The sequence below is a fragment of the Sturnus vulgaris genome, chromosome 4 (genome assembly GCF_052056855.1).
Source record: "Sturnus vulgaris isolate bStuVul1 chromosome 4, bStuVul1.hap1, whole genome shotgun sequence".
Lineage (NCBI taxonomy): Eukaryota > Metazoa > Chordata > Aves > Passeriformes > Sturnidae > Sturnus > Sturnus vulgaris.
Window position 1 is genome coordinate 7,915,412 of NC_142246.1, and position 20,768 is coordinate 7,936,179.

General features: G+C 38.9%; 1 protein-coding gene across 3 annotated transcripts in view; it reads left to right on the top strand.

Annotated features, from left to right (window-relative positions):
* NSD2 (nuclear receptor binding SET domain protein 2) overlaps window positions 1-20,768 on the top strand; it is a 72,370-nt gene that overhangs the window by 45,106 nt on the left and 6,496 nt on the right. For all 3 annotated transcript variants that reach the window (XM_014895229.2, XM_014895231.2, XM_088163027.1), the window contains 10 exons: window positions 11,861-11,992; window positions 13,044-13,167; window positions 14,182-14,382; window positions 15,046-15,225; window positions 16,270-16,426; window positions 17,166-17,371; window positions 17,844-17,947; window positions 18,170-18,439; window positions 18,535-18,651; window positions 20,465-20,606. In XM_014895229.2, the coding sequence (XP_014750715.1) occupies window positions 11,861-11,992; window positions 13,044-13,167; window positions 14,182-14,382; window positions 15,046-15,225; window positions 16,270-16,426; window positions 17,166-17,371; window positions 17,844-17,947; window positions 18,170-18,439; window positions 18,535-18,651; window positions 20,465-20,606 (1,633 nt within the window). The remainder of the gene's footprint in view (window positions 1-11,860; window positions 11,993-13,043; window positions 13,168-14,181; window positions 14,383-15,045; window positions 15,226-16,269; window positions 16,427-17,165; window positions 17,372-17,843; window positions 17,948-18,169; window positions 18,440-18,534; window positions 18,652-20,464; window positions 20,607-20,768) is intronic.

Sequence of the window (20,768 nt, forward strand, 5' to 3'; positions counted from 1 at the left end):
TTCACTCAGTTTGTGTTACAAAAACTGTAGAGAAAATACTTGCCTGCTAACAAGGGAAAAGGGCTTCCAGCTCTCCTAGAGACTTTCATCTTCCCTAACAAATGCATGAGGTGCTGTTATGAATGCAGTTAAAATACCTAGGCAATGTTCAGTAAACAGTTTACCTTTGGGTAGGGAAAAAAGATTGCATGTTAATGGCTGTATATCTTAACTGTAAATGGAAAAACATTTTAACTAGAAGAACCTCAATAAATACTCCCTCCTGTACCCCAATAAAACAAGCAAAGGAGGTCCCACAGGAAGTTATGTCCATAGCAGCAGCCAAAGTAAGTAATACTTTGCTTTCTCAGTTGAGAGACTCCCATCTTTAGCTTACCAGCTTCTGCTGGATTGGCTGTGCTGATGGGACTTGCTGTGTAATGGTCTGTTTGGGACCTTCTATTCAACCAGACTAGTTTAGGGAAAAATCTGGAGGGTTTTGGCTCAAAATATGCATGTCTAAATATTGTGCACTCATGAGAAAGATTCTTCTCTTTCTCAAGATTATGATTATTAAATCAATTACGGAGAAGTCTTTCTTAACGAAAGACTCTTTTTTGTAGGATTTTGGATTGTAACATAATGGTTCACATGTAAGAAAGGTTATAGTTATATCTTACATATGGCTGAGATGGAAATTCTAAAACTTAGCACTAATTTACTCAGCTTATGCTAAACAGTAAAAGATCTGAGAAAAATTAACTTCATACACTGCTCACAGAACACAGATACACAAACTAGAAAGTGAATTAATTGTTTTCAAAGGGTTAAGATATCCAAAAGAAGTCACAAACAGCATAACAGGAAACACACCTTGTTAAATAATTTTGGGGGACTGGGTACAGGGGGAAGAAGGTTAATGGGCTAAATCCTTGGATTGGTTAAAGCTACACTGACCTGAACCTGGACCAACCAAGATTGGGCCCAGTTTGTTTCCTATATTACATACATTTTTGCCTTTCAAAAAAACAAAAATGTCAGGCATGTGTTTCAGAAATTGATATTGACCTGCTCTACAAAACAAGGAAAGACAGAAATTCTGGATTGTGTGGGTGGCTCTTAAAAATTTTTTCCCTTTTTGTATTTTTATTTAGCACTTGTCTAAACGGCTAAATATGTGTGTGTCCTGAGAGCATTCATCTGGAGAGAAACTTTCCCAGTATTAAGGGAAAGTTTTTTTAAAAATAAAACAGTCAGGTAATGACGAAAGCCTTGCACAGATAATTGAGTTGGATGTAATTCTTCTCAACTTTAAATAGATTTAATGATTAACTTTCACATTTCTTTGTTCACTATAATACTTCTAAGTGTTGGTTTCGGTGCTCTCTTATCAAGTATAGGAAAAATTCTTTGTATTGTATAAGCACATACATCTCCACAAGGTGTATATATGAGGATTCTGGTCTTTTTTTTTTCCCCTCTCCTTTCTTTTTCTCCCATTTGTGAACAGCTTGTTCCAGAATGGAACCTGGATGTGACTGTTACTTGTAAAGAACTGTTGTTATCTACACACTCCTTAAATGTCTGTCCTTTACAACCAGGTTCCAGGAAAGATGTGGTCAGTTCTTTCTTGTTTGAAAGATGCATCTTATGTGACATTTTAAAAAATATTTTGAATGCCTCTGTTGTTATCGGGGATATTTTTTAAATGGAGTTTATTTGAAATACTTTAAAATCAGGCAAGGCCAAATTTTCAATTGATAAATTACTTTGAGAGGGAGATAAGAGTGGGAGTGTGGACTTGTTCAAACAGCTTTATAGGTATGACTTATTAAAGGTTCACTCCCTTAAAAAAAATTGGTCTTTGAAGTTGTTTTAAGATGGGTGGACAGAAGCAGTTAAGTGTTTATACAGGAATAAACGAATTTCATACCTGCATTTAATTTTGAAACAAAATAATTTTACTTCTAGGCACTTGACACAAGTCACTTATGTGAAATATGATTTTGTTGAAATATAATTCTCAATGAGCAACTGATAGGGCCAGATGTGAAAAAAATATTCAACGCTTTGAAGTCTGCAAAAGCTTGGAGTAGTTTTTTACTGGCTATGTAAGACTTGGTGTAAGCATCCAAAAGCACATATCTGTGAGAAGAGATGCAGGTGGTGTATTTTAATTTCTTTTTTTACCTTGGCCCTCCACCCCCCAGTAATGTAGTAGGTGCCAGTAAGAGTGTAATCAGTATTTTTTTAATAAATAAAAAAGACTTTAAATTACCATTACTGCTGGATTATTGGCACACTTGGTGTGTTTGCATGAAACATATCTGCTTTAGCTTTTCAATCAATTTTCGTGATTATTGTCTAGCTTCATTAAACTGGATGACTTTGTTGACAGCAGATAAGTGTCAAAGTATTGTGCAGACTGTAGGTACTACTTACAAACTTTGTCAAAGAAACTGTAATCTTTTCCTAAGAAAGGACAAAATAAAGCACATGTAACACTCTCTAAGTTAGCCAGCCTGTTGTTCATCACACCCTCAAGTCTGAGCTGACCAGCAGATGGCAGCTTAAAGAAACCTGGGAAAGATTTGAAGAGGTGCTTTTATTTTAATTTCATCACATCTTCCTTAGAGGAATTCTTTCTTCCTTCTGTAACACCTAGTGTTGAAACAAGCTCAGTTCCTGGTAATAGCTACAAATTCTTGTGTTTCCAGGACCTAACAATGCAAATTATAATAGTGCAAGCCTTAATGCTCTTTATCTGCATATTAAACCACAGCTTTTTTTCCCCATTACTGATTTGAGACAGATTTCATCCATGTGCATTTTTAATGGACATTAGCATGTACACACAGAGGACAAAACACAGCTCTTAAAAGGTAAGGTGTTTGCTTGAGGAGGCAGTCGAGAGACGTGCACAGCTTGCAACTCAAAAAGTTCATCAGCTCCATTTATCAACCCTGGAGTCTAGTTGTCCTAGAGTATGCAACTAAAAACTCTTATTGAAGGTGAAAATAAGTGATTTTTTGATCCTAAGAACAGGAAGGAAGAAGGGAATTCATGTTATTTTAAATGAACTACTGACCTAAGGAAAAAGCAGTTGCAGTTGACCTTGCAGGTTGTTAAACAAAATCACTGTGCTTCTAGCATTCATTCAAGCTTCCTGCTAATATAATTTTCTCTTCTAAGCATTGCTTAAGGATAAGTTAATATATAGTGCCACCTTACATCCTGTGACTTAGCAGACAGTTGTTTTGTTTCATGTGTTTGTATGCCTATGGTTTTATTTTTTTTTCCCATTTGAAAGCACCAGTAAGCAGTCAGGGGTACATTTTTATGGAACACTGCAAGTAGTTGGACTTTTTTCTTACTAAGCCTTGCTAAAGTCTCTAACATTTTACATGACCTGCATCATCCACCAGACCATACAGTTTTGTTACAATGGTTGTATTTTCACATGGAAAAAAGTTCTGAGTTTCACTTCGGTTCTTTGATGGCACATTCTGTGTAGAAAACTAAGTTTCTTATGTACTTATACTCCTCTTGTGTGTTACTTAAGCTTCAGAGTGTAGAGAATCTGTTAACTGAATGTTTACATGATACAGGTTTTTATTCCACATCCCCTACCAACGTATCATGAGTATCTGTAGGCAATTTTATACTGTTTTGAAATGTTCTCATAGTTTTAATTAACTTTCCAGGCAAATTCAGAACTGCATAACATCCTTATCTGAAACGTCTAAATCCTGCTAATAATAAAAATGAAACTTGTCCCAGGCTGTCTTTTTTTTTGCTATTATAGTACTGTGTACACTTGTGGCACCGCATACTTAACGAATTTATCTAGTCTAGCAGTATGGGCCAAAATACCACTCTTTATTCAGTTCAGGAATTCTTATATGAAATAAAGGAAATGTTAACTGTAACTCAATTGGCTCTGTCAGTTTTTCTGTCTCTGTGTGGGTGCACGGTAGATTGTCTTTTGAATACAGCCTGACCTGTTTGTATGTTGTTTATTGACTTACATAAGTTGTTCTTAGAGTAAACAAAACAAAAAAACCCCAAAACAACCTTCTAGCTGCTCAGATTTTGTTAATAAGAAAAAAATACGCAGTTGGATTTTATCTCTTGTAAAGATGGAAGAGTTTATTTATCAGAACGTGCATACTCCAAGCTTTATAGAGAGAGCTTTTGGCCAGCCCACCCCACTTCCTCCTGGGTGACTGTGGTGTAGAAATCACTGACTCTAAAGTCTTGTCAGGAAGTCTGAGATTGTAGCAGTGTCCTGAGTGTTAAGGAAAGGGAAACTTAGTGGGCGACAGAACTCCTGAAGACATTCCTCTTTAATTGCCTGTGGAAAGATGCTGTGTATCTTTTGTGTATGGTATGTTCATATCATGTGATCATAATATATATGATGGCAGGTGAACCTGAGCGAGGATGTTGCTTAAGACATCCCTGCAAAAGGTGCAGGTCGCTCTTTGTGGGCCCTTTCTTTTATGGATCCTGCTGCTCCTGCAGTGGAGGACACTTGCCTGCCAGACAAGCAGGAGGAAATAATCTCCTGCCATGCTTTTTTTTCATTTTATATGCCCCTAGCTTTAAGATAAGTGTACATAGTGGGGTGTGTTTCCTTTTGATGTCCTACAGTCTGCATTATGAAGCAAGTGATGCTCGAGTAAACCAGTGGGAAATGGGAGGGGTTGCCTTCTTTGGCTCTTGAAAAATCTGCCCTTCAGTTGTTTTTGTTACTGCTTAAAACAGAATGTGACAGAAGAACATCGTTGTCTTGAATGACTAAGACCAAAGCTTGTATTCTTAAGGTTTAAGAAAGCTGTTACACAAGCATATGTGAATAACACAAGAAGTGCTTTTATTAGACTGAATGAATTTATAAAGTGGGTTTTCTGAAGAAGAAATTTTTGGAACAAAAATTGCCCTTCGCTAGCTGGAAAAGTCTAAAGAGATGTGTGACTGGTGGAGTAGCAACTGTTGGAGCCTGTTCCAGTGTGGGCACCATAGGTGCTCAAATAATAGCTTCTTCAGTCTAAATTTCCAAATTTCTTTTGAGCCTTCAAACATTGCAGGAAAACCATGTCTGAATTGGATCTAGGAGAGGGGAAGTCCCAGGGAAGCTGATGAGCACAGAAGTGTTGGTGTTCAGTCTGCAGTTGCCAACACACGGTGAATAGTTATTTGGGACTTGATTCAGTTCCATGAGACAGAAGTTTTTGCCTTAGCAAATGCTGATGCTGGTCCTTTAGGACTGCCTTTAGCCAGGAAGTACTTCAAGGGAAGAAAAAAAAGACACACCATGACCCCTCCCCACCTCTTAGGATAACACTGAGGCAGCAAGGATGCTTTCTTAGATCAGCTGCTTAAAATGAAGACTTAATCCTAAATCTAAAACAAAAGGCACATTTAATAACCAGATCACCAGCTGATCAAGCGGAATGTTTGCATTTTTTTGTTCCTACTGTCATAACTTCTTAAATTCCCTTAAATAAGGCACCTTATTTTCAGACCTAGAATTTCTGAACCTTTTTTTTCCTTAGAATTACAGAGCAGTGATTTTGCTGGCTCTGGTATTTACTGTGATTTTTGGAGCTGTCTGAAAGGAAGGAGACAATTTTAAGTGGAGAAAAAAAATTTTTTTTTTCTTCAAGTGAGTGGAGCAAATGTCTGCATCGGTATTTGAATTCATCTGCTTGTTTGAACTACAGCATTTTTTGAATTTTTAAATTCCAGACTATCCTTTCACAGATTCACAGATTATATCATGTGTATGATTGGATGCCAACTGAGAATATGTCACTACATTGGGGTTTTTTTTTAAATAAGTGACATTTCAACCACGCAGATGTGGAAGGAACAATACCATTTGCAAAGTTCAGCCACGTGGTTCTAGAAATATGCAAGCTGAGTGTACATACCAGCTTGCATTTAACTCTTTTGTAAAAAGCCAGAGGGAATGAAGAATTGCTTTGCATTTCTGCTGAGGTGCATGGCTGAGACTGGAAACAGGTACCTGGTTGTAAAACTTTAAAAATTGTGGTAGACCTGGATTCAGTATTTAGATATAGTGTGAGAAATGGTTCCCTATGTTAGTGCTTATCCTTTCACCTTTAATTGGTGGTGCAATGAGCTGTGCAGTTAACTCAGACTCAGTGTTGCAGCTGCAGGACTCGTGTTACAGCTAAAGGAAGTCTTGCAGGAAGAAAACATTGAGAAGTGATTTTGTACACAAAATCTGTGTACAGAATCTTCTCTCAAATTGACTTCCTGCCCGCCCCCTTTAATCATTTTAGAGTGCTTCAGACAAAAGACCAAATTAAGAATATAAACATACAAACTCAGAAAATGCACATAGCTGACTCAGTTTAATTCCTTTCAATGCTGTAGTGTGTTTTCTTATTGTAATTATTGTATAGAGTTGCACACATTTCCTCCTCTAAGCCTGCTCAGCAACGTCTGTGAAAACCAAACATTTGTTTACTCAATATAATCATGCCAATGAAACTTCATTCCACCAAGAGTCCTTGCATCCGTGTGCACACGTAGGTCCCTTTTGTACATAACAGGTAAAAGTAGTCCAGGAAGCAGGAAAAAAAAGTAAATCTCATCCTATATTTAGCAATTAAACAATTACCCAGTGTTCAGCATTGCTTGCTGATGTAATCTGGCTTTGTACATCCACTGTTGCAGTATGCAAAGCATGTTCATTCAGTTATGAATTAATGCAGAGGATAGCTTTTGCAAGCATTGTTATATAGTCCTAAAAATAGGTCAGTGTTTGTCTGAAAGAATCCCTTAAGCACTTCTTTTGGTTATTGTGAACAGGGAATTTTAGCATATAGTTCAAAAGAAAATTAAAAATACTTTGGGAGATTTGAAGTCTTTTTAAGCTGATCCCCATACCGAGTAACTGTTCTAAAAATACAGTCGTAGTACAAAATGTATGCTCTTGAGATGAGTAAACCCAATTGTTTAATGACCTATTGCAACAATTTCTGTCTTTTCAGAGGCAAAAAAACAATACTAAAGAAAGAATTTGGAGAGATGCCAGTCCCAGTTTGACTCAGGAGTGAAGTATTTTTTCAATAATAAAGCTATGGGGAACTTGGAAAAATGCAGTAATATGTCCTTACATGTTCCCTTTTGAGTCTTACATGTTTAAGTATTGAATAATGACTGAGACACGTGGAAAGGAAGGATTGGCTTGGGAGTCTGATGGGAAATTGGTCATTTCTGTGAGTGGTAACCTCACTAACCCCTGAAGTAAGTTCTGGCCCACTCCACATGAAGGGCATGAATTGGTTTTTAGCTGTTTTCCTCCCTTTTTCTCACTTGTGTATGCAGGTGCACAGTTTCCAGTAGAAAGAGCTGCATTTGATTTCTGAAATACCACCCTTGCTCAGTGTTCAGGCAGTGAAGTGTGAAAGCTTCTACAGGCAAGTCCTCACAAAATAATGTTGACATTCAGCAACTGAAGGAAGTGGGAAGGAAAGCCTGACTGATGTGCAGTGTGTGAAGGCTGATGGTGCTCGCAGTGATCCTCACTTCAGCAGAGGAAGGGTGTCTTTCATGTCACAGCAGCAGTAATTGCTAAAGAGAAGTGGAGATGATGATAGAGTTCAGGTACAATTTCAGTGCAGAAACTTGGCACCTGCTAAAAATCTGAAGTGAACAGCCTTGGCTTTTTTTTCCCCTAAATTTGCGCTCTTTAAAACTGTCCTTTGCCTCTATGAGAAACAAGAAAATATTCCAAATGTAAAGCAGAATAAAATAGCTACAAATTGCCAATTAACACATTTTGCCACTAATCTAAATGTTCATTACTTTGAACCTTGGCCTGAATTTCAGAAGAGTTAATTATAGACAATTTTATGTGCTAGGAGGATTATATTACAAAAATAAGGACGAGACAAGCTCTGGTATGATTACAAGGGAAATATTTATATTTGTAACATAACAAGTGAAGTGACAAGTCCCCCAAAACCTGTCCAGATTTGTATTGAAGGCTGTGTTTTGGGCTCTGGTATGTGAACTGTTAAAAACTTCCACTTCTGTTATTTTTCATTGCAGAGGTGGCTGTATCACGTCAGCATGAACTGATTTCAAGCAATCTTCTTGTAAATCATCTTTACTTAGTGACTGTTTCAATCTAGACATATTTTACTTGCTAAACTCTGTGTCCCCTAGATGAATTGGAACCTGTTAGAGGTGTTCCAGCTTACTGGGGGTACAAATACAGTTTTCTCAACCACCTCATGCTCTACCTCTCTTAGGTTCTACATTGTCTCTGAGAAACACTGGATGAAGAGTTGACTCAGCCTCTTCTCCACAGGCCTCAAGGAACAGATGCTCTTTTACTTCCCTGATATTTCCATTGGCTATTCTGGGATGACTTCAAGAGCTGAGGTGTTGAATTCCAGTTCTCTTCATAGAGGGAACTTTCCTCAAAGATGTCTGGTAGACAGTGCTTCACCTTCTCCAAGATACAAATAAGGTTCCAATTAAATTATCCTGAAGAAATGCATCCCTTTCTTACAACAGGGAATCTGCTAGCCTTCCCCTTTGTTAGGGCCCTAAGCTATGAAGTCTGGTAGTGAAGTGTGTGTGAGTTGTGCATGGATTATGGCTGTTGGAGAGGATGGTTAAACCTTTGGTCATGGTGGCAGGGATGACGAGGTGCATTCTGCAGCCTGCTCCAGGCACAGGAGTGTATCACTGAGCTGCCTGTGAATGTAGGGACTCCTAGGAGTTGAGACAGCCATGAGCAGGTATCCGGTCTTGTCTGTAACACAAAACTGGTGCTCAGTAGAGCATTTGTTTTGTAAAGTGTGTGAGACTCCTGACAGCTGTTAAAGGAGAGATTTTGAAAGATACTCTCAGCCTGGTGGCCATTCAGTTGATGAACTGAGGGTATTTTGTTCATGCTCTGTGTTGGTATTTGTGCTTGAAACCTGGCAGTAATCTATAGGTGGATGTAAATTGCCAAGTTTTCTCTTGAAATGGGCTGATAGAATTTGGCTTTTGTGGTTGCATTTGTGATGTCGAATTTGATTCTTGCCAGCACTGCTCCTTTTTTTGGCTCAGTAATCATTTAATTTAAATGAAGGACTGGTGCATTAATTCTGAGGCAGTAAAATCTCCATTCTGTAGGAGAATTGATGTCAGCCTGAGGTTCACAAATGGCTGGGGTTTTGTCACCCATATTTAGGGGGATTCTGAAAAATTGCCTTCTGCCAATAGGGTTCTCTTTCCATGTAGAGGTCTGCATCTTTTGTTTGAACAGAATGTATAAACCAAGGGAAATCTTGGAAAACATTGCTTTGACTCATTCTCTTAATTGAATATATTTATCACTGGGTATGTTCTGTTTCTCTGTTCTGTTTTCAAATCAGTGAGCTAGGGGAAGAGGAGCACTCTTCAAGGAAAGGCTCTATGGCTTTTACTGCTGGGAAGACTGCTTTAGGTCAAGGGGTGCTGCACAAATGGGTTTTCTCTGGGTTTAGGGTTTTTTGGTGGAGGGAAAAGGTGGGAAGCCTAGTGTCAGGTTACAGCAAGACTACTTGTTCAACTTTGCTTTGTTTTGTTCTGTTTTAAGTGGAAAAGAAATGAGGATCTAAGTCATTCTAGCTTATTTTTCCTTTTTTTCTTTTCTAACCATGACTAATTCTGGCTAGTTCAAACAAGAATATAATGAGGTACTAAAAATGTTAGAGCAGGGCTCCACTTACACTAATTAATGTTTCTGTGGGAATAGTTTAAACAGAAATGAGCATGTGTGTAAGTTTACTTAAACCATAAGGGAAACAGGGTTTGTGTTTTTGCCATGCTCCCACGCTGCCTTCTTTTATCTGCCCCTTCCCAGCAAGAACTTTGCAGTTCGCTGTTTCACAGCTGCTTCCACAGGACAGAGATTTCCTGGTGCCTGAACAAAACAATGATTTTCTCTGCAGTTTCTTTTAGCCACTTGTGAAATGGTTGGGCAGAATCTCCAAATCACTCTAGTTGTAGAAATTTTCATAGGTGAAGTGGAGGTATGAATTTGCACACAGGAAATTAATTTATACCCTTGCAAGTAATGGGCGGGGGGGACAACCAACCAACTGACAACTGTCAGTCTGATCCAGTTTATAAAATATTTTTAGGCATGATCAAGAAAAGCAAATGTTAAATGGAGGAATGCAAGTTAGCTGGCAGCAGCAGTGAGAATTAATCATTCAAAACCAGTGTTTCTAAAGGGATTTTATAAAGACTAAATCTAGGCCTGGTTTTGTCTTACTTTTTTTTTCTGATTTCAAAATAAATCATCTCTAATAAATTTGCACACTACATGGATTGGGTTGACAGGGAGGTTGCATGTAGCTGTCTCCAGCATGTTGCTGGGCCATTTTTAGAAAAAGGTAGTTTACTGTAGATAAATACGAGATTCTGTGTCTGAAAACAGACAGTAAATTCTTCATATAAAGTGGTGTGTCTGTGTCCTGACAAATGGCTATTGGCAAAAATGATCTCTGAAATAGCACAGCAATTTCGAGTGGCTTTCAGTGCTGTATTGAAGAGACTTGGGGAGATTCTTGCACAGCAGAACAGAAGTGGAGAAGAGTGGTATCATGTTGGCTTGCTTTGGATACGGTACTTACAAGACTTGTAATGGGTTATTGCCTCCAGTTCTCATGCTTGATTTTTCAACAACCTTTTTAAAGCACAGAAAAGGTTTAGAGAAACCCCACTAAAATGCTCTAGATGCTGGGAAAAGTCCCCTAGGGAGAAAATTAGAGGGCGGAACAAAAAGGATTGAAACGGGCTTAATTGCAGCATGCTTCCACAGGAGGAAAATGTCTGCTTCCAAGGGACTTGTAATATAGCTGAAATGCCTGGAGAAGGCATCACCAGCTGTGAGTTGCAGTTAGACATCCCAGAAGGGACAGGAAGCAGTACTTTTAATGGTATGTGTGAATAATAACCATTAGAATGAGCTCAAAGAGAAATGAAGGCTTCCTTCTGCAATTCCAAATTGTGATCCTCTCCTGGAGAATGTACTTAGAGAGGCACAACTCACTGGGTATCATCTGGGGGGCAACAGCATGAAATTCTGAATCTTCTGGTTTAATGTGAAAAGAGATAAATGACTTGGTTGTCCACTAACCTCCTTCAATTCTATTGAACTGAAAACTATCCTGTATTTTCTTTTAAATATGTTACCTAGGATGGTTTTTTTTTAAAGTAAATTACAACTAGTTTTAAAAACACCCTGTATTTATTACATCTAGATCTGTTATATAAGATTTATCCATAACAGGGCTCTCTTCTGTAGTATTTTGAGTTTATTGTTGACTGTAATGTTCCTTAAACATATTGAGAGCTGCTTGTTCTTTTCTTCCTTTCTTCTATATGCTGTTCACACTTTCTTGGAAAATAATTTGGGTCAGAGACTTTTATATGCAGCTTGGAGTTTACCAAGTTTCTTCATAAAAATTGACTGTTGCTCTCTCATAAATCACATGCTCAGACTTTAATCGAGGGATTTGAAGATATCCCTGTGTCATGGCTAGGCACTTCTTGCTAACTGTATTATAGAACTGAGTATAAATAAAATGCCATATTACAAAGTTTTGGTGTTCTGTTTTGGCTGCTGTTAAGTTGCTGGTGAGGGGGATTGTTGTATAATCCTTTTGATGAGACTTCCACAAATGCATATTCTGGTTTCAGTCAAGGTGTTTTTTTGAAGATGGGGGAAACAAAACCAGAAGAGTGTGCCTAAATCTGCTAGTCTGAACTGCAGTGTGTTTGCTTCCATCACTTCTGATGCTGTGCAAAACTGACCATCTGTGCCTACTTTCTCTTAACACCTGTGTTTAATCTTCAGATCTCTGATGGCCAAGGAGATGAGCGCTCAGAGTCCCCCTATGAAAGTGCTGATGAGACTCAGACTGAAGTGTCTATATCATCCAAAAAATCTGAGCGAGGAGCAGGAACAAAAAAAGAATATGTGTGTCAGGTGAGAGACATTAGCTGGGCTGTGTTTCCCAAGCTTTCCTAGAAAACGTCTTTTTAAATATGAAAATGACAATATTAGGCCAGAAACAGGTTTATCGTGTGTGTCTGAGATGTCTGTTGCTGATGAGGTTGCCATGGCAGTAAATGAGATTCTTAATACCTAATTATTTTTTTTCTTGACCTCCAGTAAATGACTTAGCCTTTCTGCTTGAGTTTCCATGTCTGTAAGATAAGCATAATTAGTAGCTCAGAAGAAGCACATGAGTGTTGCCAGGTGACTGGTCAGATAATGCACAAGAGCTGCTGGTTTCTCTGTTAGTGCAGAGGAGGAAGCCCAGCCCAGCCCAGCGGGGTTTGTGCTCTGTGTGCAGCAGGGATGGCAGCACTGCCCTGCCGTGCTGTGATGGGCAGGAGGTGACTGAGAGCTAAAGCCTTTCCTCAGACTGTTCTGGAAGGGCTCTTAGGCTATGAAATGATAACACAATCCAAATGGACAGATCTAATTTGTTTCTGGGAGACTGGGCAAGCAGTTACATTTCCATTTTTTGTACGTAGTGGGATAAGGTTGTATCTGTCTATAAATGTTGAGTAATCCTTAAATTCTGCCAGCACTGTTGTTTGGTTCATTTTTAGTTGTGCATGTTTCACTGCTAACCACTCAGGCATAGAAGTATCGTGCCAACTGGGCTGATTTCCTTTTGCCAAGGACAAGGAAAGGAAATATGCTTTTTAACCCTACTCAGATGCATCAGTGTGCTAGGGAATATTTCTTACAGCTTTTTTTCTATTCCTTTTTTTTCTGTCAGGTTGTATTTACTCCTGAACCATGGTCTGAGAGGGATATTTCTAGTGGTTTAATGATTCTGTTACCTATTTCAACTTAAGCCAGAGCATGTGACGATGGTTGTAAAGTTATCTTTCACTTGTTAAATTTGATTTCAACAATGGGAAAAGATATTTTTAGGAGCAGTATATGAAAAGGAATAAAGAAAACATTTTTTTTTCCACATATGAACTTTTCTTTAACATTCAATGCCTTTGTGTTGTAAAAGCTGTGTGAAAAAACAGGTGATCTCCTACTGTGTGAAGGACTTTGCTATCGAGCTTTTCATGTAAGCTGCCTTGGGCTCTCTGGAAGACCAGCAGGAAAATTCATTTGTAGTGAATGTACATCAGGCAAGTTTGTCCCTTTCTATTAATTAAAAAAAAAAAAGTTATAGTTTTCCTGTATATTGTTCTAGGACATCCTCCTGGACAGAGTATGTATCCTCAGAGATCCCTTTTTTATCTTTTGGGACCTGACAGGGTAGGAGTTCATAGAGTACCATAAGTGTGCCATGTTTTACAAAGTTCACCCTGTTTTCAGTGAGAACTCTCTTGCAACTTGTCTAATTTAATCAGAATTCCATTGCCTTAATAACTGCAGATTATTTCCTTTCTGAGTACAATTACAGATGAGGTTTAAAGTCTGTCACAAAGACTTACGAAATCCTAGAAAAAGGAGCAGCAAAGTGAAACATTTTCAGTTCTTTTTTCAGTCCTTTATGTGTTTGTATTAGTCTTTTGCTTTTCCTGTTAAAAGACTACCTTATTGCTATTAATTTCATTTGCTTTTAATCCTGTAATAACTGCTTGGAAGTTCTTAATCTCAAAACTTTACCTAAGATTTACGTTCTTGCTCATAAGCTCATTTCAGTACATGCAGTGAACTTTGTTGGAGCTGCTGCTTCAAAATACAGCTGTTCCAACTAGTCCAGAAAAAAGATTAGAGGATGCTTGTCTTTGGTTTGTGGTCTTGCTTCAAATTTCAGAAGACCACAGACCAGCCATCATCCTATTTCATTGGTTTAAAAAACTTGGAAAACTAAAAATTCTTACTTGTCCTGGCATACTGAGACTTATAAATAAGAACATAAGATCAGATTGGTGAGGCTTTGGGTGTTGTGTACACTTCAAATGCAAATGGATTTGCTTTGTAACTTTATTTTATTTGTTTCTGAGCAGATCAGTGTTTAATACTGAAGAGATAAGTAAATAGATTGCTGCATCAAGTAATGCAATTTGATTTGTTGAAAAAAACTTCCTTCACACCACAAAAGCAGCTCCCTCATGCATAACATAAACACATGAGCGAAGTGTTTTAAATTCATTTCTTTGGATATTACATTCTGTTTATTATTTTGCCACTAGGTGTGCACACCTGTTTCGTGTGTAAGGAGAGAAAAGCAGATGTGAAACGCTGTGTTGTGTCTCACTGTGGAAAATTCTACCACGAAGCTTGTGTGAAAAAATTTCATCTCACTGTGTTTGAGAACAGGGGGTTTCGATGTCCTCTCCACAGCTGCCTCAGTTGTCATGTTAGTAACCCCTCACATCCACGAATTTCAAAAGGTAGTTTCATTTTACGTTTTTATGACTGATGAATTCATTTTATTTATGGTATGTTAAGGTAAGGAATGTGTCCATTTGAGAGTTGCTAGCTACAGTTTTTTTAGGTATAAATGGACTATCAATTGATTCAGAATTTTTTAAAAAGTAGTAATAGATTTAGTCAGTTTTAGTATTTACTTTGTACTCTTTTTTTAGCAAGCTTTCAGTTAACCATGTTTTCTTCTCAAGAGAGAATGAAATCTAGAATGTATAGGTGATGAGGAGAGAGGCGAAGCAGTGAGGACAGGACCTGAGAATGTACAAACACTGCAGCAAGGCTCAATGAACGTGCAGACATTTTGATTCTGTGCAGGTCTTTAGCTTTGGGCAACATTTGCAGACAAAATTCCATGGCTCAGGAAGAGCTGGTCTATCCTGATGTGCATAATCAAAGTCTTAGAGTGCTTTAAATTGGGTGTAGGGTTCTCTAAAAACCTTTATTAATTCAGTGTTGTTGCAAAAATATGCAAGCATTGAAAATGTAACGGCTGAAGTTTTGTGTGTGCATGTATAAGGTGTCGTAGCACTTTTGCTAGAATAACAGGTCAGTTTTGTGCCGAAGTAACTCAGCAGTGTTGTGCTTTGTTGTGGCCCCGAGTAAGGAGTGAGTGCTGTGCCTTGCAGGGAAGATGATGCGCTGCGTGCGCTGTCCTGTCGCGTACCACGCCGGCGACGTCTGCATCGCCGCGGGATGCGCCGTCATCGCCTCCAACAGCATCGTGTGCACCAACCACTTCACTGCCATGAAGGGGAAGAGCCACCACGCCCATGTCAATGTCAGCTGGTGCTTTGTGTGCTCCAAAGGTAAACGGATTTGGGAGGGAGCTCCTTCGGAAACGCGGTATCGAGACGTTTTGTTCTTGAGCTTAAGTGTTTTTCTAACCTGCTCATAGCAAATCATTCGAAATGTGGCTTTGTTAGGTTTTGCTATATGTCAAGTTGGCTTATGCCGCTTCAGGGTTTTAAATATCCTTTTTTTTTTTTTTTTTTTTAATTAAAGAATGTTTTTACTTGGGTTTTTTCCAACAACCAGATGCCTGATTTAATTCTTTACAAGAGACACCTAATGAGTATTTTTTCTGTTCTTCCCCCTGTGTTCAATGTACTAAAGCTTTCTGTGTTTCTTTATTGCTAATATGTAATATTACACCATAAATATTTTAAGAGTTGCTTTTAGTTTAGCAGCAGACTGCAAATTGAATCAGTATTAGTTGTTGCTGGGTTTGCTGCTAATTAAGGGTGTTTTGTTTTATCTTGTACAATAAATCTGTTCCTTATTGAGAACCACAAAATGCATAATGCTGATTAAACTTGTAGCAGTGAAACTTTACCTGATTTGTTAACAAATTAACATGCAGCATAGCAGCTTTTAAGCTGCAGCCAACTTTCCACTTGATAATTCGTGGAACAAGCCAATGACCTTGTTCCTTTTGACCCTCAAGGGGGGAAAAAAAACCCCAAAATCGTAACAGAAATCTGTTGTGGTTACAATTTTTCTTACATAGAAATGTTAATATATATTAAAACTATGTTAAACATATTGTAGTCATTAAAGTACAGCAAAGTAATTATAATTTGTGCATTATTCTGGAATTTTTATCACCAGCTTGCTTGTTATTTTGCATGTGTTAGCAACCCAAGTCTGCCAGGCATTCAGATTAGTCAGGACCCTTTGGCTGCTCTACCCAGCTAAGTGATGTCTTTGTTGCTGAAGGTCAGCATGTTTTAACCATTTATTTTCTAATTGAACCTACCACATGTGTGTTACTTCTGACCTGTCTGGAATGCAAAACTTACCCTTTGATTTTGATGTTTTCTAACCTCTTTCCTTTTTCTGTGTCTCTGCAGGGGGAAGTTTGCTGTGCTGTGAGTCCTGCCCAGCAGCCTTTCACCCTGACTGCCTGAACATTGAAATGCCAGATGGGAGCTGGTACTGCAATGACTGCAGGGCGGGCAAGAAGCTCCATTTCCAGGATATTATTTGGGTTAAACTGGGAAATTACAGGTCTGATGAAGGAATTTGTGTTGTTTTACAGTACTGGCATGTTTAACTAAGGATGATACAACTGGTTGCTCCTGTAGGCCAGCCTTGCTGCTCTCTGATTTCTGACTAATCTCTGAACTAGGGACCTCACCTCCTTGCAAGCTTCATGTTCAAAGACTTGCAGCTTTGCTGTTGCTCTTGGCCAAGGCATTACCCATACAGATCTGCTTGAGTCTTCTGATTTCTGCCTCCAGTGAATGAGCTTTCCACCCTTCTTTACAGCAGAGGTGTCTGCCCATAAATTGGTATAACTGGTAATTGGCTAAATTACTCCTTCACAGGCTGGGATATCACTCACTCAGGTTGTTGGTGTTTCACATTTGGATGAGATTTGAGTGAGATAGAGGTAGCTGGGGGTTATCCTTGAAACCTTAATAGGTGTCATCAACCTTCTCTTGATCTTTGACAATTACAATATTTGCAGATCTTGTAAAGACCTGCAGTGGTTTTGCTACCCAGACACCAGGAGTCCTTTGTGTGTGCTGACCTTGCAGGCAGGTGAAGTCCCACAGATCTGAGTGTCAGGCTTTCCTTTTCTGGTCTTCTCTCTACTAAGAGAGGAGAGGAAAGGATTTTAAATCCTCTTGGATCTTGGAAATAATAATCAGTTACTGCTGTTTCAAATGATTTTGTTAAACTGTCTCTTGCAGAAAGAGCTTGACTAAAATGCTGTATTTTTTTATTTGTACTTCTGTGCTAGATGGTGGCCTGCAGAAGTTTGCCATCCGAAAAACGTTCCCCCAAATATCCAGAAAATGAAGCATGAAATCGGAGAATTTCCTGTGTTTTTCTTTGGTTCTAAGGATTACTATTGGACGCACCAAGCACGGGTGTTCCCTTACATGGAGGGAGACAGAGGGAGTAGATACCAGGGGATCAAAGGAATTGGAAAAGTCTTCAAAAATGGTACAAAGCTAAAAACAAACAAAAATAATCCTAGGATATGCATGCTTTGCTTTCTTCACACATAGCCTTGGGTTTTGAACATTTGTTTTACAATATTAAATTAAAGAAATGTGTGTTGTCCTGGGCAGCAGTCACTATTACTGTCTTTGCATGAAAACATTATTTTAATGTCTTGGGAAAGACTGGCATCTAACTGAAATTATATCTGATGATTTTTACTTTCTGGAAAGCTAAAAAAAAAGACTAAGAGAGTAGACTTTTTCAGGCTCCCTCAGACTGGGAGACTGAAATAATAGCATTTATACATCTGTTGAGAGCATTACCACTCCATATGCATTGCTTGCAATAAAAGTGAATAATGGGACTAGGAAGTAGACAGTGCTTTGTTTTAATACACATAGGAATGAGCAAGTCAGTTTAGGGGGAGTAATCGTCTTTCTGGCACTTCTGTTGATGCTGCAATCTTTTTCAGCTTTACAAGAAGCTGAAACTCGATTTCGAGAAATAAAACTACAGCGAGAAGCCAAAGAAACCCAGGAGAGTGAACGTAAACCTCCACCATACAAACACATTAAGGTAAAGTTTGAGGGAATGGGTACTCAAAGGCTTGAGCTGAGCAGTGAGATAGGCTCAGGCTGTAATGATGGTAACTGTGCTTTTACAGTCGTGAAATGGTAAAATTTTATTTTCATTGGAGCATCTAGGGGTGCAAAACCAAATTAGCAACCACGGTGTAACTCTTGCCATAAAATTAACTGCTCTAAAGTCATATTTGCTCTGTTTTAATCTAATTTTCAGGTGAATAAACCTTGTGGTAAAGTGCAGATATACACTGCTGACATATCTGAGATTCCCAAGTGCAACTGCAAGCCCACGGATGAGAACCCTTGTGGCTTTGATTCCGAGTGCCTCAATCGGATGCTGATGTACGAGTGCCACCCACAAGTGTGTCCAGCAGGAGAGCGCTGCCAGAACCAGTGCTTTACAAAACGCCAGTACCCCGAGACAAAGATCATCAAAACTGATGGCAAAGGCTGGGGCCTGGTTGCCAAGAGGGACATTAAAAAGGTAGGAATTGTTCTTACCCAGCACAGAACCGGTGGCCTGCAGTGCTGCCTGTGGGTTTGGGATATACTTCACTAGTGATACTTGGTGTCTTTCAGGGGGAGTTTGTGAATGAGTATGTGGGAGAGCTGATTGATGAAGAGGAGTGTATGGCAAGAATCAAATATGCACATGAAAATGACATCACCCACTTCTATATGCTTACTATTGATAAGGTAGGGTATTTGATGGTTTTTGCTGTTATTTACTTACAACCTTATTTTGATCTCTTCTGTTCACCACCTTGGCAGGGCATTCTGCTACCTTTGACATTCTACAGTTTCATATATTCACAGCACTGCATCTTCTGTGCCTGCTCTCTCCATTCTATATGTACATGATGCATCTCCTTACTTCTGTGTTACATAATAAATTACATATTGAGGTCTATAAGTTGGGCTTTGTTGCTTGAAATTAAGTACAGTACTTACCTGTACCTGTACGTACAAAGTACTTACCTGCCTAGCCTTAAAATGAAGTATGAAGTTTGGGGAAATAGTAGTGGTACAGTGGAAGGAATTGCTGTTAGCAATCCTTTTACTAAAATTTCAACAACAGAAAATAAAATTCTCACTTGAGAGAATGTGGAATAGAATTGTGAGGCTGTGTCCTATATAGGACATCTAATCTTTTTTGCAGCCATCTGTCCCTTGCATTGTTTAGGGCAAAACTAGGCTTGTAGTTTTGTAGAAACTCTTTCCTGAAAGCACTCTCTGTTAATAGCCAGCCAGCCCTCCACAAATTGATTCACAGCAAATTATTGCAGCAGATTAATTAACACACTAAAATAATTCAGCACCTGTGTTTCTGTGCACACCCCTGAGTATTTTCTTCCTCAGGAGGAGGAGAAAGTGAAGAACCCGGACAGCAGGAATTATAGATTATCTATATTACATTGCTTCAGTCCCCAGACAGCTAGTTAGGAGAAAAACAAGAGCTGGCTGCCAGTCCTGCATGTTTTTCAGTCCCAACCACCATTCTTTTTCCCAAGGCTCCTGCTCTGCATTTCCACAGCTACTGTTTTACACAGTCCTGTAACTGAGGAGTTCTTGCACAGGAGTTACTGCCACAGAATGATGAAACCACATTTCTCTGAACACTGAAAGTTTCTCATTCCTCTACTAGATTGACATACAACGTCAGTGTGTTAAATGTCTGAACTGAACACGTGTTTGGCTCTTACTGTAATTAATAAATGCTCATTGTGGGTCTAACTTGCCAAAACTGTCAGTGCCATTACAAGGCTGAGCTGCCCATGCTGCCATGCAGTGTGCACATGGGCATGACAGGCACACATGTGCATTATAAAAATCAGAAGGAAACTATAATGTTACTTCATAAATAAGCAAAGCCTTCTCAAGCAGGTTTGCAAAGAAACACAGTTCTGGCAATCTCAAGTTTTATTTTATTTTGTTAATGTCTGATATATTTAGTGGAGATAGAAATTTAAGAGCAATTGTTTGTAGGAATGGGATGTTTTTAGCTTACCAAGAGCTTGTTTTTGTTTAAACTAGGCTGATTTGGAGAAACAAATCTGGTGAGAAACTGGTAATCTCTGGAAGTAATCATTGCAGTGATTTGGTAAATGCCATAAAGCACAGTACTTGTAAATGCCTCACAGCTTCATGAATGCAGAGTAAATGGTAAAGGACTGAGTCTGAGTTTTGAAGCTTCCTGGGGAAGGGGGTTCCTTAACATGCCCACCATAATGCTCACAAGAACACTTATCCTGCCATGTGGCTGTGATGGGTGCTGGGAAAATGTGAGCTAGAGCACGAGTATTGCTTTGGGAGTGTCACATTCCAGGCCACATGGGACACTACAGTTTCCAATACAACATGTACCAGCAGTTGGCTTGTGTGCTCTGCATAGCAACACCATGCCAGTTCTGAATGCAACTATTGAAATTAGTTATGGAGGATTTTTTATATTTTTTGTGAGGGGGGGAGAGAAAAAAAGCCTTCATCCTGTTGCTGGTTTGTTCTCCAGGACCGTATTATTGATGCTGGCCCCAAAGGAAACTATTCTCGGTTTATGAATCACAGCTGCCAACCAAATTGTGAAACTCTAAAGTGGACAGTGAATGGAGACACTCGTGTCGGGCTCTTTGCTGTGTGTGACATTCCTGCAGGTACATCAGCTCGGGTTGGCTTTGGTTTCATTCTCCAAGTTAAACTTTTTGTGCATTTATTGGTGGGACAGTCATTGTGTAACTGATTCAGTGCAAATATTTTTGTAGAGAACTCAGCACACAAAGGAGATGCTTTGTGATCTGCCTTTTACTTTAGTGTTT